The sequence below is a fragment of the Tyto alba genome, unplaced genomic scaffold (genome assembly GCF_018691265.1).
Source record: "Tyto alba isolate M040663 unplaced genomic scaffold, T.alba_DEE_v4.0 Super-Scaffold_10, whole genome shotgun sequence".
NCBI lineage: Eukaryota > Metazoa > Chordata > Aves > Strigiformes > Tytonidae > Tyto > Tyto alba.
In genome coordinates, this window is record NW_024881262.1 from 8,964,042 (window position 1) to 8,980,681 (window position 16,640).

The window sequence follows — 16,640 nt, forward strand, 5'->3', positions numbered from 1 at the left end:
CTTCCCCTCCTTGTGCTCCCACCCACCAACACACCATTAGGGTTTTAGCACTGCTTTCCTGAAATGAAACACTCTCTCCATGGATATTTAAAAGCCCTGTATTTCTCAGATCAGGACTTCTCTGGAGGGGTGTAAAGCTGAGGCACAACTGTGCAAAGCTGGAGGGGATGTCCCCATGGATGGGACTTGGCGCTTCCCCAAAGCAAGTCTCTGCCTCTACTCTCTGATGCGTCTTGGCTCTCCTCCCTCCTCTCTGAGTGGAAGGAGGTTGTCCACCACCTTTTAGGCTATTTTCTCTACTACATCCACCATAGACTTCCTGGAAGACTTTGGCCTAATCACAGCAGCCTGTGCCTATGTTCATCACCTGTAAAATGGCACTGCCAACACCCTGTTGCTTCAGTTTGGGGTGTAAATCTGAGGGCCCTGAGATGACAGTGCTGCAGGGACATATGAGTTGAATCAGAAGGCACTTCAGCATAGTCAGGGGTGTCCAGCTCCCACTGTGCAACCAATTATTCTTTAAAAATAGACTTTTTAGTATCCCAAAGAGCCTCCTCTAAGGTCTGGTTGAGTGGATACCCAAAAAATCTCAGCTGGGGAGAAGGTCATTCCGTCTTGATGACCATCAAAGAGACTGACTTTAGCATGGATCTAGAGCTGGAAACACTTCCCAGCCCCGGGAGCAGAGGAGAAATGGAGCAGAGAGCCTCTACTTTGTCTCCTTTCTCTCACTCTCTCTCTGTTTACCACTGGGTTTATCTTGGCATGATCACAAGACACAGAACATCTTCACTGCCACCCATATGTTCTTAGCCAGCCAGTCTGGTCCAGGGCCAGGTAGCTCCTTTGGTGCAGTGCAGCACCCAAGGTGATATATCCCTTTGCAATTACAGAGAACTGTGCTAAGATTTAAAGGAAAGCATAAAGTGAGGTAGCGCAGCACTTCACTGCCTTTATTCTCACCCCAAGGATCCTTCCTCATCAATGTAATTCTACCTGGTCTCTGGCAGAGCAGGCCTCCGCATAAAACTCTCTGCTCACTTGGCTAGGGGCGTGTCGCACTTTCCATTGCTGCATCCCCTCCCAAAGCCAGCCCATTTTACAGGCAGATTGTGCCCCTCTCCAAAGCCAGAGAGCAGCTGAGATGATGAATATAGTGCTTGTCCAATGTGTCACTTGCTACATAAATTCAGATTCAGCCCAGAAAGCTAAAAATGTTTGCAGAGTCTTGACAGGCAAAGGGGACAATTATCCTCAGCTGTTCCTCACAAACATTGATCCCTGGTGACTGCAACATGCCAAGAGAGACATTGCCTCATGCTTGGATTGCAAACTTGCCAGCACCAAAACATGAGGATGGTAATAAGGGCTGGCTCTTCACTAGATGCTGTGCTACCTGGAGACGTCCTGAAAGTGTCCTCTGCCAGGTGCAGTGATGGGACTAATACATCCCTTGTACAGATAAGGAAGCTGAGGCCGTAGCATCAGACTACTCCAAGGTAGCCAGAAAGTTGCCAGAGAGGTTGGGGCTCTCTTGCTTGCAATGACAGATGGTAGCTCCCTCCTTTGTAGCTGACCTGGGGACACATGAATTTCTTCAAAAAGTTGCTGTTTCAATCAACTAAATCAGAATAATTAAGACTGACACAGTGTGACCAAGGTGAGTGAAACAAGTCATCATAGGGATAGTAATGTATAGGAAGAGGCACTGGAAAATAAATAGAAAATAAAATGTGGAGAAGGAAGTTAAAGTTAAAAAGATCAGGAAGAGTAAAGACTGTAAAGTCTACAGCCTGAAGTGCTATGTAGGCTACTTAGACTCATACTAGGAAGGTAGCTCTTGGGAAAGGGTAAGCCTAGGGATGAAAGACATAGTTAAATGGCAAGGCTTGAAAGGTTTTTTCAAAACACAGAAAGCCAGCACTGGAGAAAAAAAAAAAAAAAAAAAAAAAAAGAAAGAAAAAATATAATGAGATGGAAATCTGGAAGATTTGGAAGGTTTAGAGGTTACTTTGGAATATTTAATTTTGAAGCATGAATATACTGCATGTTGTCATGTAGCAAAGAGGTCAGACTCAGCCTTTCTGAATATCTTTGTTACTCCTGTATATACTAGGTAGAGGGAATGAACAACCTTAAAGGATGACTTGAAGCTAAAAGAAATTTTGCCTTTGAAAACAAAACCAAATGCTCCTGTGTTCCACACACAGCTAAGCTGCATCCCCATGTAATGGCTTCAGTAGTCACTGGCAGCCCCGTTGTTCTCCTCCTTTGGCCATGGAGTGTCCTAGACATGCCTGTGCCATGGAAACCCACAAAGACCACCCTAGGTCCAGGGTGTCTCCCTCATTAATTTTAACAACTAGATGGAGAGTTCAGCTCTGAGCTCTGTGCAGATTTAGGAGAATGGCCAGCATAGAGGTGAATTCATTAATGAAGCATCATTAGCCATCAGTCTTCCTAAACTCTTGTCAGTACATTAACACTAGCTGCCCATTGTCCATTTTCCCTTTGCCATAATGACGAACCCCAAATTCAAGGTCATCTGCCAATTGGATTAGGCAGTTAGTACAACTGGAGCTCCTGAGATGCTCCAACAAGAACAGTTATTTATGTCACTCTGTCCTGCAGCGTGCCCATTAGCTTGCAGTACAGCAAAGTCCGGTCACGAGGCAGAAATACACCATTTAATATTGCTGTTGCTGCTTCACAATTTAGTGTTGCTGCTGCCAGAGCGTTAAATGTTCCTAAGTGGTAACTGTCTTCTACTAATGCAGATACATTTCTTTTATGAATTAGCTTATTGCTGTTCTTCTTGGTCCATGCTTGCTGTTCTGCTGCAATGGCCACAGACAAGTAGGATTAGGTCAAGCAGATACTGTGCTCAGATGGAGACCTGCAGAGAAAACAGGTATTCTGAATACACAATAAACACTGTCCTCTGAATTGTGTCAGAACAGGGGAACTGCCAGTTAGGTGTTCACCTGGTTTCTGGCCTGTATCTTCAGTGCTAGTGTGTGAGACTTCCACTGGGACATGTATTGGGGCTTTCAGGTCACACCACAGCCACAGTGGGTCTTGTTCAGATACCCCAGGCAGACACCTGCTCAGTTTTTACCACCCAGCTGGGTTTCTCCTCACCCTTTCCCTGGTGTAGCTCTGCTTCCATCCACCCCTTCATGTTGTCATGGAACATACTTGTGAGTCAGACATTTCCAGGGTTGATTTTAGTCATGGGTCCAGCTCTTACACTCTTTCAATACCAGGACTAGAAAACTCCCCTGTATCATCTCCTGAATCATACGGGAGCATCTTAATATAGTAGTTAACTCCACCACTCTGCCTGGGAAACTTCCACGCACTAAGGCACTTGGATGCCAATCTACTCAGCAGTCAGGCTACACTTTACATCAGAAATTCAACAGGCCATTCTATTTATTCTCCAATTCTTTATCACACAATACTTATCCCTGGTTTCTGTCTCAGCAAAGCCACAAGAAAACATACTATCAGACATAAGAATGGGTAAGACCTGTTGTGGCATAAAGTCTAACTGTCCACATTCAGTAAATTCAACTGAACCACCATCCCCTTGCAGGGTGCCTTTGATGCCTAGTTTCAGCCTCTTCCTTTTCCCATGGGCGATGGTGGATGGGACCACCCCAGAAAAATTCTCTCCAGCCATGAGAGAGACCAAATATCTCCCACCACTCAATAGCAGCTGCCCAGCCTGTCCAAGAATTGACACTGATTGCCATGTTGTGTTATGGCACAGGGAGAGGTTAACATGTTGCCTAGCAGGAAAACTTCAGAGCTCACAAGGAACTGCGTCGGGGTTCAAATGAATCCTCTGCCTGGGAAATATTGGGATGAAGCATCCAAATAACTTGGCAGCATGGACAGTGCAGGACATGGGTGTATTCAAACAAAGCTTAAGAGATCAGTGATTATATCTTTAGGTGAATGTGTAGCTTTTGTTGGCTTTTGATAACTCTGGGTGTCTTTTATGAGGCAAAATTAATGCAAGTGCATCTCTTTTTACAGTGGCCACATTGCCCTGGAAATGAAATGCCATAAGGGAAACAAACCTTATTAGTTTGGTGCCATAAATTGTTCTCCAATGTCTCAGAAACCCTATGATTAACATAGACAGAGGCAATTACAAATAAACACACATATAATAGCCAGCTTTCCATCTAAAAACATGGCCCGCTATATCCTTCTTTGGCTGTTCACAGATGTGGTGACCTAGGGGTAAGGGACATTTCATACCAATTGTGACATAAAGTGAAGCCTGGGGCAGGAAAGCAGCCAACCCAGGGTGAAAGTGAAGACAACAGAGCGTGTAATGTAGTTCCCAAGGTATCAGCTAAGGGATTTTGAGATTCACCCTCAGAATTACATCTTTTATGGAGCAATTTGAAGCAGCTGCTGCCTCAGCATATTTTCTTCACACTGAAGTCCTCTCAGGTGGTTGCTGTTGTGTGGACATGTTGACACTCTTTAGGGTGGGGCAGAGTAGTTCTAATCTTACAAGAACTATCTCAAGTCTTCATCTTGAAATGGCTAAAAAGTAGAAACCTTGACAGGTTTTCTAATGAGCTCTATAAAATTCACCAGAAGATAATGTTCAAGAGGAGGATGAGAACAGGAGATGGGAAGAGTGGATCAGCCGTGGGCAGACCCACTGTCAGCACCACGGGCCCTCAGAGCTGCTCCTTGGCCAGTGCAGAGCAGCGAAGTGCCCTGGGCACTGGCATACATGTATCTGTAGAAGACTGCACACTTTTCACTCTGCATTTCTCTCTTTACCACTGTGCATTTATTCAGAATAGACACAAACACAAAGAATGAGGTGTGTTGTAAAAAACTAAAGCTTGGCCTTGTTGCTTGTCTCTGTGGCAACCGGGCCAAGAGACAACTGTGTTGATGTCACAGTAATGAAGACAGAAACATTCAGGCAAAGTTGAGCACAAAACCCAGAGTCCAACCCAGCTTCTCAACTAGCAAAAGTCACATCAAGTACAGTAGTTTGCTGGTAAACTGCCCTATAGGAATATCCCCTACAGATTTCTTATAGTCAAAAAGCTGCTCGAAACACCTCTTCTAAACTGCTTTTAACAGGTATTGTCATGATTTCAGTCTGTTCAAGCAAAATCACAATCCACTATTTTTCTAAATGCTAGACTGACATCCTGCAGTAATGAGTTTCACAGGCTGATTACTTGTTGCACGGTAAAAATATGTTGCCAGCAGCTGACTCAGGCAGTGGGCAAATAAAAAATAGTGCCACTTGTGTTTTCAGGAGAGAGAGGACAGGGAAGGAGAGTAGTTCACAGTTCTGCCTTGGGATTAACCTGGGGAGGAGAAAGGCATGGAAATTTACTAAATGACAGAGTGGGGCAGGACGTGGCCATGTAGGTTGTAAACGTTCTAGGTTACAAGTCCTCCTTCAAAGGAGGATCTTGGAGAGTTTGTATCGTTACTGTTCCTCAAAAAGCTCTTACCTTACAGCTAACCCCTGCCTAAATGTACCATGGACCTCAGTCACTTATATCTGACCTCTGGAGTGGCTGCCATGATGTCATCAATGTTACAATTTTACACAAAATTAGGTGTGCAATTGTGTGTTAAACAGTGATGGTTAGCTTGGATTGCCCAACTAATGAAGCAGGCAGCATTGATGCTATCACATATGGACTGCTCCAGGGCACTGGCACTAGAAGAGCCTGAAATCACTCTAACTGGTGGGAAGAGAGACACTTCTTTTCCTCCTCCTGCATTCCCTCAGTGGGACAGACCCCTCTCGCTCAGCTCTTGCCCCGACAGTGCTCCTGCAATTTGCTCTGGAGCTTTCAAATCTGCCTCCCTGCCCAGTCAGTCCCGCCCAGGTGTCCCTGTAGACTCAGACAGGTGGCAGAAGCTGCTGATCACTTCTAATGTGTGCCCAAGTTTTGCTTAATTAAGAACAGATTCTCTATTAGCATTCATCACCATATCCTGATGGCTCTGGGACCACTCAGGCTGTGGCAGCTGTGCCAGACAGGCTTTCCTGTCATGCAGCTCATGTGTGACATCCTAAAGGGTGCAGTGGCAAACACATAATTTTATCTTCCAGCATTAGGGGACTCAGCCTGGGACAGGTCTCAGTCCAATATCAAATGTGGCCTCCAGGCCCTTGGATAGTTGCTCTGAGCCTTCTTGCATTACTCAATGCAGAAACACCAGCTTGTTCAGCACAGGCTTGGCAATTGCTGTAGTGCTGTCTGAGGTAGTGAGGATGTAATCTTATAAACCAGAGTGGGGATTAGACCCAAGGTTCTGCACCCTAAATTTCTGACCAGTATCACTATAAAAAACACTCCTTTTAGTCAGTGGCTATTTTGATTACATCCTGGCAGATGCTATTTCACCCTCTAAACTACAGTTATTTCAGGGATGAAATTTCTCATCTTATTGTTTATTCCCTAATACTTAACTACAGTAGTTGTATGGAAAGAAAAGTCTTTTTTGGCTCCCAGAGCTGCAGTGATGAACACAGAGTCAGGGAAAGGGCTGGGGAGCATTCGCCTCTTTGCGCCTCCCTTCTTTTAGAGAGCTCTCTTGTCCAATTTGCTGTTCATGAATACAGCACAAAAGCTTTGTCAAATACTACCATCTCCGATTTCAAGCAAGGTCTCTGCCTGCAAATCTCAGTCCCGATCCAGCACCTCTGAGCACAGCAGCAGGAACCCAGCAGAGAGGAGGTGATGGACACACCAGTTTAGCCAGTTTGCCCAGTCAGCTGCCCAACCAGAGTCTGAGTTGGACTGGGTCTGCGTCATGGACCCTGTGGTGGGGCTCCGGGCTGACTCCAGATGGAGAGCCCAGTGTCTTGGCACCCACCAGCCTGTCTGCATACGGATGGATTTTGGCTCCTGTCCATGTCAGGCTGCCCCTGCAGCCACCTCCACAGGATTTAAGTATTCTCCCAGGTTCACCGCTATGCAAATATTGAAATTATCCCTTTGCATGATTATGTCGATAGTGACATTACAGATTTTTTCAGACTAGGAGCACTGAGGAATTCATGTGCCTTCTCTGCTGACAGCATGAACAATCAGGTTTATTTTTCAGTGAGATAAAGAATGGCCCACAGTGCATTAAAACTTCAGCATTAAGGTATTTGGTACCTGGAATATTTATTTTTTCTCTTAAGCCTTTCTCTGAATGCAATAAAAGCACAAAGTGCTGTGCCATGAAATAATGCAAAATACAACCCTCACCAGGAAGGGCCTCACTAAAACCAGGAGTATATTAGGAGCTATGAGGGGAGCTGTAGCCCCACTAGCAGGTCCAATACAGGCTATGCTTCCAGCCTGGCAATAAAGTTGCCATCTGGAAAGATGGTTGTTCACATTCAGTTGAATGAGGGTAACTAAAATCTGCTATGAATTACATAGATATAGTGAATATGCCTTGAATCAGGGCAAGAGAGCAGCAACACTTCTTGAGATCTTTTCAACTCTGCATTTCTGATTCTCTGAGATCTAATTGAAGCACAAGGTTCAAATTCAGTCACTAAAATGAAACCCCTCAGACTTTTCACCTCTTCAGAAGACCCTGATTGCCTGAGAGAAAGTAACAGGTCTCACACCCTGCTGTGAAACAAAAAAGCCCCTGGACAGGAAGCTAACTGGTCTCACCAAATGGCCTTGGGACAGTAATTTATCTGTGGGAAAGTCAACTTTGTCACATCAGTTACATTTCCACAAAATGCTGCATCTACGTCTCATATTTGTGCCTCATTCAGACACCTTCCTTGAGAGCCTTATCTTACTGAGAGCTGCAGTACAACTAAAAAACTGCAATAAACACGTATGTGTTTAAAGAGTAGCCACTTTCTCCCCCCAAAATACTGCCATAAGAGCATTAGATGCACCTGTTACCTTCTCTTAAACTACCAATGATTTCTTGTCCATGATGCAAATCCTTTGCAGTGTAGAGTATAGCTAAGCCTGACTAGCTAGGATCACATTTTACCAGTGGGACTAATGAGATTTATCCTTCATTCTCACATGTTGATCTGTCATTCCCACTATTTTATATCTCACCTTGAGTTAACAAACAGTCCATTTTTCAGAGCACACGGGACACAGCCACAGGGGATTTGGCATGATGGCTATAATGTGGTCTGCCATGTTGGATGGGCAGTGACAAAAATTATCCCTCTTCCCCCAGGTCCTTCCATCGTCCCACTGCAGCGAGCAAAGCCAACACTGGGCAACCCTCTAAAATGTTTATTTGGACCAGTGGCCGGAGCTCTACATCTTACAGACATGATGAGAAAAGGTAAATGGCATCTGTGCTGACTGTCTCTTGCAGGTTTGAATCTTTAGGAATGTGGCCTGTAGCTTCTCTTCAGTGGCAGCACTAGAGAAGTAGGAAGGATGCAAAGGGTGTCCACCCCTTGCCTCTCACCCCCCCACTACTGCTCCACCAACAACAGGACCAGACAGTGAGTTCCAGGGTTAACGTGTCGAGTCAAAACAGAGCGGAGGGACAATGTCAGAGCTGAAGTCTTCCTTGTTCCCAGGACATCAGCAGCATACCATAACCATCTCTGAGGTCAGCACATACACACACTGCACATTTAAAAGCACACTAATCCCCAGCCACAGATTTTCAGCCCCAGCTCCAACCCCTGCGAAGCCTTTATGCCTTTTGCAGGTGTCCTGCTTCCAAACATCAACTTACACCACTCCCGCACCCCCCTCTAGACAACACACACACACAGTGCCTCCTCTCCCCCAGCCAGATCATTGTCCTGCATAAGTTCTACATAATGGATGATGCATCCAGTGGTCATTTTATATGCATGCATGTGTGAGGATGAGCTTGCATGCAATACATTGCACAATAGCTGGGAGATGACAAGCAGCTAGAAAGTGAGCTGGCAACCCACCAGCCCACTTAAGCGGTGTTGCTGGAATGAATAGGTTGAAGGAGACAGAAATAAGTGAGTTACTGTATCTCCCAGGGGAGTAGGGAATTACACAGAAGAGAAGGAAAGGGAAGGAGAGGTTTTAAGTCCACAGGCAAAGACAGCACTCAGTTGAGAATGAAAGAAGTTAAATATCACTGATGAAAGAACAATTGTCAGTAATGCTCAGACTCATGCCTCCAAAATCTCTCTCCTTTGTAGTGAGATTTTCTGGACAGCTTGTCTTGTCACAACTGGACACATTTGCCTTTCTTTCCCTTTCTTTTCTTTCCTTTCCCACTTCCCTCCCTTGCCTCCTCTCCTTCAGTTCCCCTTGCAGTCACTATTAAATGTAATCACAAAAAATCAGACTCTGGTGAAACAAAAACAGAGGTCAATGTATCTTCAGTGCCAATTAGCAAAACACACTCTTCAGTTATTCTAATGAGACATCACTGCTTGCATCTGCTTGAGAAAATGCATTCGTGAGTTCAGGCAGCAGAGCTGCCCTCAAGATGCTGACTTGCTTTGGAGAACCAGCCCATTTGCTGAACTTTTCTGCAAAGGCTGCATAGGTGTTCAGCTCTTTTGATAATCCGATCCCAGCAGATATTTCAAAGCCACAAAGGCCAGCTTGGCAGCAAGTTTCCATGGACTTTCAGTTGGAGCTGGTTATCTAACTGCCTCATGTACTTCTGCAAGTCTCCTCTTTAATTGAATTTTCCCCAGGCTAATGTTCTTCTGTGTTAAAACACTGTCATGGACAAGATAGTCCAAGGTTAGATACTTGGAGGAGATATCTGCCCACATGCTGGGCTGGCTGGAAGCCATGTGCTCTTGATTAGCATGGCACTTCAGTGAGACTTATTAGCTTGGGCTGAGCACTGTGGTAAACAGGGGTCACCGGTGGCTGTTCAGCCTAAACCCTGGGCAGAACTCACCCCTGCCCGTCTGCAGAAACAGAGAGATAAGGAGAAGTATTTCTGTACTTACACAGCAACCATAGTAATTTCAGGCACCTTTTCAAGTCTTTGGGTAAGTTTATTTCCCAGGTGATCATGTAGAGCTGTACAGAAGGAATTGTTAATATCCTGTGGGTGATTAATAAAATGCATGAGGGAAAGGAAGGAACAGAAAATGGAAATAGTAGAGTGCTGACTGCAGCCGCAGGACTGCAGAAGAGAGGTGTGAACACAGAAGAAAAGTGTTGCTGGTGGGAAAAACTCATCCGCCAGCGCCTGGCAGTGATTTTTACACATGTAAGGTCATCAGCAGCATCACTATATCAAGCAGGTGGTGCATTTTAGAAAAATTACTTCCCCTAAATGACCCCTTCCTAGGAATTTCTGTTCTTTAAACATTAGACAAGAAGACTGTCATGTGGAGCAGCAGATTTGTCACCTAATACATGCTACAACCACAGACATTTGAAGGATTGTACCAGAATAATAACCTGTGCAGCAATGGGTCACTTGCTGTGGAGGAATCACCTTCTGAGGCATCTCTTTTTGCAGGAACAAGTCCAAACTGTATATATTTTATTGCTGGTTTAGACATCCACAGTTCACCAACTGTCACTTTTTATGCTTTGGAAGCCTAGTCAAGTCCTCATTCTTTCTCAGCTGTCAATTAGGCTTTCCACGACACTGTAAGCTCGCTTGGTTCAGTTTGGTCCAGGTTGGTGGGGAGGAGGGAAGGAACTGAGTAAAGGAAATCTCTTTGTATAGATAGTAATCCTTCTACAACCATCACTGAGACTTCTGCGAGAGCTCCAGAAAGATTTCCTGTTGCCATAACTCTAATAACAAAAACTAATGCTGCTAAATATACACTGTAATGAAATATATAAAGAAATTGGCTTCTGAGCAGATAAATCCCAGAACATTGGGAGTTCTGCAGGTAAGATACAGGAGGGGTTTCTGATATCAGTAAACACCTCAACATGGGGAAATTTGTGTGTCATCTGCAAAACAACTGTGATATCAGAGAAGTGAATGTGATTTCAAAGTCACTCGTAATAATTCAAGCAGGCAGGTATCCCTGTCTGAAAATCCCCATGACCAGGCAGTGCTGGGGAAAGCAGTGTCTCCCTCAGTGCCACACCATGGTCCTTTTGCAAGGGAAGGAATATGAGAGTAGGTAATTTGTGTTTATTTAAAAAAAAAAAAAAAAAAAAAAAAAAAAAAAAAAAAAGAGTAATTGCAGGTGCCTGATTATTCTAAATTTCCAGTGAGGAAACTTGACCACCTTTGTAGAGCTCATTGATCTACCGATTTTCATTTTTGAGCGAAATAAGAACTGTTGCACTGGGTCAGAAGAAGCATTACTTTAGACTCTCCTGCTCTCTGTGGCAGTGCCCAATTGGAAATTCTTTGCATACAGGACCATTCCTAATATATGCCAATAAATTAACCACATTGCCAAAGCTGTGTAGCAGTCCTGTGCCAGCAGATCACAGAGCAAGATGGTATGCCTCGTCCTTAATATAAGCGAGTGCTAAAAGTTCATGTACCTCATGATGGCAAATAAAGATCTTGGCTGCAACAAATATGGGCAACTGTACAGAAGATGTAGAATTTCTTTATTAAGGCCGATAGGCTCAGACCAACACTGTAAGTCTCCTTGGCTCTCTTGTGTTCAGGCTAACATAACCTGGGCTGCCTAATTTCATCACCCAGGTCCTCCCTAAGCCTTCCTCTGGAGATGACGTAAGGAGCTGCTGACCACACTGCAGAGGGATCCCCGCACTGTTGCTGTGCAGAGAGATATGGAGAGGGAAATCTCTGCTCTGTCCCCAGCAGGCACAGTCATGGCTGAGATTTCCTCTCTGGCAGCTGAGCCTGGGTAGAGAGCCAGCCCATATCCTCTGAGCAATTTGGCAAAAAAAATAAAAAAAAAAACAAAACAAAACAAACATGGAGATTTAGCAGGAGAGAACTTCAGTTTGGAAATGATCAAGGGAGCAAAGACCTTTTGTCCTCCTTGGAGGCTTGCTTTCTATTGTCCTTGCACAGGGCAGAGAGACCCCCTGTTCTGACAGGTGGACTTCTTTAAAAGAAACAGCCCCCCTCAGTGTCATATTTGGGGAGTTATCACAGGTAATCACAAATATTAGATAGAGTCACCTAGATGAGTAGTGTCTGGGATGCAGTGATCTGTACTTAAACACACCGCAGCAGTCAGCTAATTGTGGCTGTGCAGCCCTGGGATCCAAAAATCAGCCAGCTAAGCACGGCACTCTTCCAGCACACCAAGCAGAAAGAGGTCCCTGAGCTGTGCCAAAAGTTCACACGTACACAAAATCCCCTCCACAGAGCAGCACACGCAAGCATGCAGGCCACTGCTGCCTCTCCAGCTAACGAGATGCCGAGGCTGCTCTGTGAGTGGCAAAACATTCTGCACAGCATACCATGTCCCCCCAGAACAGGGCTCTCGGGGGCAAAAATGTGAAGTCTGGTATTAGCAGATGTTCCCAGTATCACACGGAGAAAATTGGCACCTCCTAGGCACGGGCACGAGCGGGGAGGAGGAGGAGGGATGGTTATTGAGCGTGTCTCCTGGGCTGCGTCAGGACCGGTGTGTCATACATCGGCACGTGCCATGCCACCCCACGCCTCGGCGTGTGTCACCAGGCTGGCTCCTGGCAAGGAATCAGGAGGAATAAAGCCCTCGGCAAGGTGCACCGGGCTACCATTTTTCTGTTGTTCAGGCCTTTGAATAACAAATATTTGCAAAAGAGCAACCAAACAACTGCTCTGAGCATGACCCCCGAGGCAGAGCTCTATTTAGCTTTATCTACTATGGCAGGCGTGCGTGGGAGATCGACCTGACAGGCAATCACCGCACACCATCCCCTTTGCCAGTCACCTCCAAATAGATAATTTCTACAACATACCCTTCAGTCCATCCTTTTTTTTACCTCTCATTGCACAGTTCTTGGCTCAAGGCCACATGGGAAGTGTTTGTAACCATTCTTAATTAGCTATTTGTTTTTAAATTGTCCATTTGTATCCCTTTTATGTCCTAGCTGCTCTGATGACACCAGTGAGCGATTGCACTGTGTCTGTTTTATGTCTACGCACTGACATAAGTTATGCTGTGTGATCAGTTAATGTGCTGGAACTGCATGACAATCTCTGCCTTCCTGCCTACTTCCATTTGGGAGCAATGCAAACCCTAATAGCAGCTCTCAGAGTTAAATACAGTTTGATAAATAATAATAGAAAAGTAACATTAGATTATTACTCTACATTACTTCTTTGAAGGCAATTGCATCTGCCAGTTCACAATATATTTTTTTCTCCCCAACATCAGAGAAAATTTTGACAGGCTGAATTACCATTTCAATTCCAACTAGGAAAACATTGACAAGATTTAAAGGATGGTTTTGAAGAGAAACTATGGACAACTAAAGATGTAAATTATACTTCGATGAAGAAACCTCAAGGGGTCTTAGGTATGGGAAACTTTTAACTGCAGTACCATCTAAGCAAGATTTTTGCTAAAAAACCCCATACCCTATGTGCTTTTCCTGACTATGACTCATCATTTAAATACAAATTCAATTCCAGTTTTGGAGAGTTTATGATTAAACCTATTTTCTTGTTTCTACTATGTTTATTTATGATTTTACATCTGTCTTAACTCTATTTTTTTGTCCCTATTAATGACTATAAGTTATATGGTTGGTCTGACACAGCACTTTTATCCAAGGTTGAGTGAAACATGGTGGTTTCAGCTTAAATGAGTGGTGGATTTGCTAGAGCCCAAAGTGATGTTGATGTTGCTCACCTGCCATTTTGCAGACAGTAGAAGAGGAACTTCTTCCGCATGTACAACTATGTCCATGTTATGGTGGTGCCAGGGCTCAGAGGTGTGTGGTTCACGTGCTTCGGGTGCTGCCTGGATGATTCAAAAGAACAGTAACAGAAAACAGGATATTTTGACCAGCCTCAGGTCTGTAAGTACATTTTAAACCCACAAAGTTTGAGTGTGTTTGAAATGTACTCAAATATTTCCTTCTTCACCACTGTGTCCTCATGACCCATTGAATCATCAAAGGCTCAGAGATGAAAGAAGGACTTATGGTTAGAAAATGCAAAGGACTCTCTGCTGAAGGGGGAATGGTTTGTTGTATCTTTTTTTTTTTTTTTTTAATCCCAGAACAAATAGCTCTGGTGGATAATTTTCTGTGAGGGTTTTCACTTTTTCACTGTAATGAGTAACTGGGCTTGCAGAAAGCTTTCATATAAATAAAGTAAACAAGCTCCCAATGAGAAAACCCACAGAAATCAATTGCAAAATCCCCATACTCTTTCATGTGCTTTGAGTCACACTCAGGGCGGAAAATTACCCAAACCACTAGCCTGTAGGGAATAAAAAAAGAATGTGGCCCTTTCAGATAATTTTAGTGACGGCTTTCTTCAGGCTATTTTCTACATATAGTAACATAAGACCTATTACCATATACAACTGAAGAAAAGACACCTCATATACCTAAACATCTTCTAGTGGCCTAAAATGGCATCGACAGGTCAAATTCACCTACAGGATAATTCAAGTAAGCCAATGAAACTGTAACAAAGAAGGATTTACTGAGCTGGCACAAGTGTCTAATCTTTATATTTGCTATAAGAGGTTTTTACTTTTTCAGAAATGGCTGTAATTTATTTTGGAGATGAATAAATTTCCACCAGGTCAGAGTCAATCCGATGAAAAAGGACACCTGAGGACCCTTAAGCCTTTCTCTCCCACGAGACGGGTATGGAGGTGGAACTATCCACCCTGTAGAGGATTCATTGATTAAATACGAATTTTACATAAGAACGTATTATTTTCAACCTCAGAAATATTTACCAAAAAATCAGGGATCATGATCTACTGGACAAAAGGAAAACAGTCACAGCCCTAAAAGCTGGAGAAGATCGGGCCATACTCCTCGGGCTGGCCATGATGGTGTGCTCTATCATGATGTACTTTCTCCTGGGAATCACCCTGCTGCGGTCTTACATGCAAAGGTAATTTCATGATGGTTACCCTGATCTCACACGCTCTGCTCCAGCTGACTTCATGTGGCTTATTCTTCTGACTTCTTTTATTAAAGTTTTATAATTTTTCCTTTGGTCAACATAGGCCTGATTCTGCACTTCCTTACCCCAGTATAAATTAGGCATAACTACAGTGAAATCAAATTGAGTAATAGTGGGATAAGTGAGGGGAGAATTAGATCCCTGTTTGACAAAATCTTGATCCGCAGGCTTTAGACTTGCCACAGTTTAACACCAGTATAATATCCATATCAGCTAGTCAACAGCCTGCTGAACCCTATAAGCCTCTCAGCGGCTGTTGCTGCAAAGCCCAAACTCAGGAGAAAATAGCGAAAAATATTTAGCAGCCTCTAGAAACAACTCACTTTCAAATGAAGAATGGAAAATTAATTTGGGAAAGAAACCAAGCTGCTCTGTAGCATGTAGTTTTCCATGTAGGTTATTATTTTCATTTTAACAAGTGAAATCCTCCTGAAATATAGTAATTTGCTGAAAGTGAAAGATCATCTTTCATCATTACTGCACTGCACTGAATTTTTCTGAGGCCTTCTTTGGCTTCCTTCTCTGCCATGGAGCAGAAAGTTTGGCCTGTGATTCATTAGCAGCTTTGAAATCAGTTTTCAAGCACCAATCCTATTTAAAATCCAGCCCAGACTGTAATAAGACTGTCAGCAGTGTTTTTTCTGCTCTGATCAGTGGAGTTAGGAGAATGAAAAATGTGTAACTGGGCATTAAAATATTAGTCTGTCATGCCCAAAACCACCCTGAGGCAGCGGCGACTACCTGGCACGTTTTGGCTTATCCACCACAGGCTTCCTCTTCAGGCATGTACAGTAAGTGCCTACAGTTAACTGGTATGAACATCCTCTATTATATTGGTGCACCTGCAGGAAAACATTCCTTCTTGACCCCGCAACGATAAAAAAGTAGTGATGCCTGAAGACGAACTGTGCTTATTTGCAGCATCTTATTTGTGCGATAAAGGTATTTGTCCCTTTCTAAATCAAGGTAAAATTTAGATTTTGAAAACAGAGATCAAGATCTGTTAAGTATCCAAGAGCATTTGCTTTTCCAAATTGCTCTCCCCGACCTTTCAGCAATATCAGGGTCAATTGCAGAGGCTGCTACGGTCAAAATTGCTCCTGTGGAAAGAGATGATTTATACTATAAACTATGTGAAAAATTGCCAGAAGGTATCAAAGCACCTACAAAGTATCAAATATTCCATCTTCACAAGTCTGTTGTAGGTAGGTGTTACTGTGTTACCCCCATGCATGAATAAAACAGCAGTCAAAAGGTAAAAGTGAGGAGAAGACGACAACCCAGGAGTCTTTGCTGTCACTTCTCTTCGCAAAGCCCTATCTTCTTAGGGGTTATTCTCCTTTACAGACAGCAATACCCCTCCAACAAAATAATGCCTGGGAGGGGAAAAAAAAAAAATCTTTTAACTTGATTTCCCCTCAGAAATCATGGCTTAATTTACTGTAAATGTAAAACAGAATATAGAAGCAGAATTACTGCCAAAATAAAATACCAAGAGAATTAGTCAGAAATCTTTGATATCACTTACTGTGTAAAGCCTTTTGTAGGTTTGGCAAGGGGCAAGCAGACCCTCAGCCCCTTCATGG

At 43.8% G+C, this 16,640-nt stretch overlaps 1 protein-coding gene across 5 annotated transcripts in view; it reads left to right on the forward strand.

Moving 5' to 3' along the window:
- Nucleotides 1-16,640, forward strand: part of LOC104363958 (calcium-activated potassium channel subunit beta-2) — a 154,192-nt gene that overhangs the window by 127,991 nt on the left and 9,561 nt on the right. For all 5 annotated transcript variants that reach the window (XM_033006435.2, XM_033006437.2, XM_033006438.2 and 2 more), the window contains exons 2-3: nucleotides 8,224-8,334; nucleotides 14,812-14,982. In XM_033006435.2, coding sequence (XP_032862326.1) covers nucleotides 8,224-8,334; nucleotides 14,812-14,982 — 282 coding nt within the window. The remainder of the gene's footprint in view (nucleotides 1-8,223; nucleotides 8,335-14,811; nucleotides 14,983-16,640) is intronic.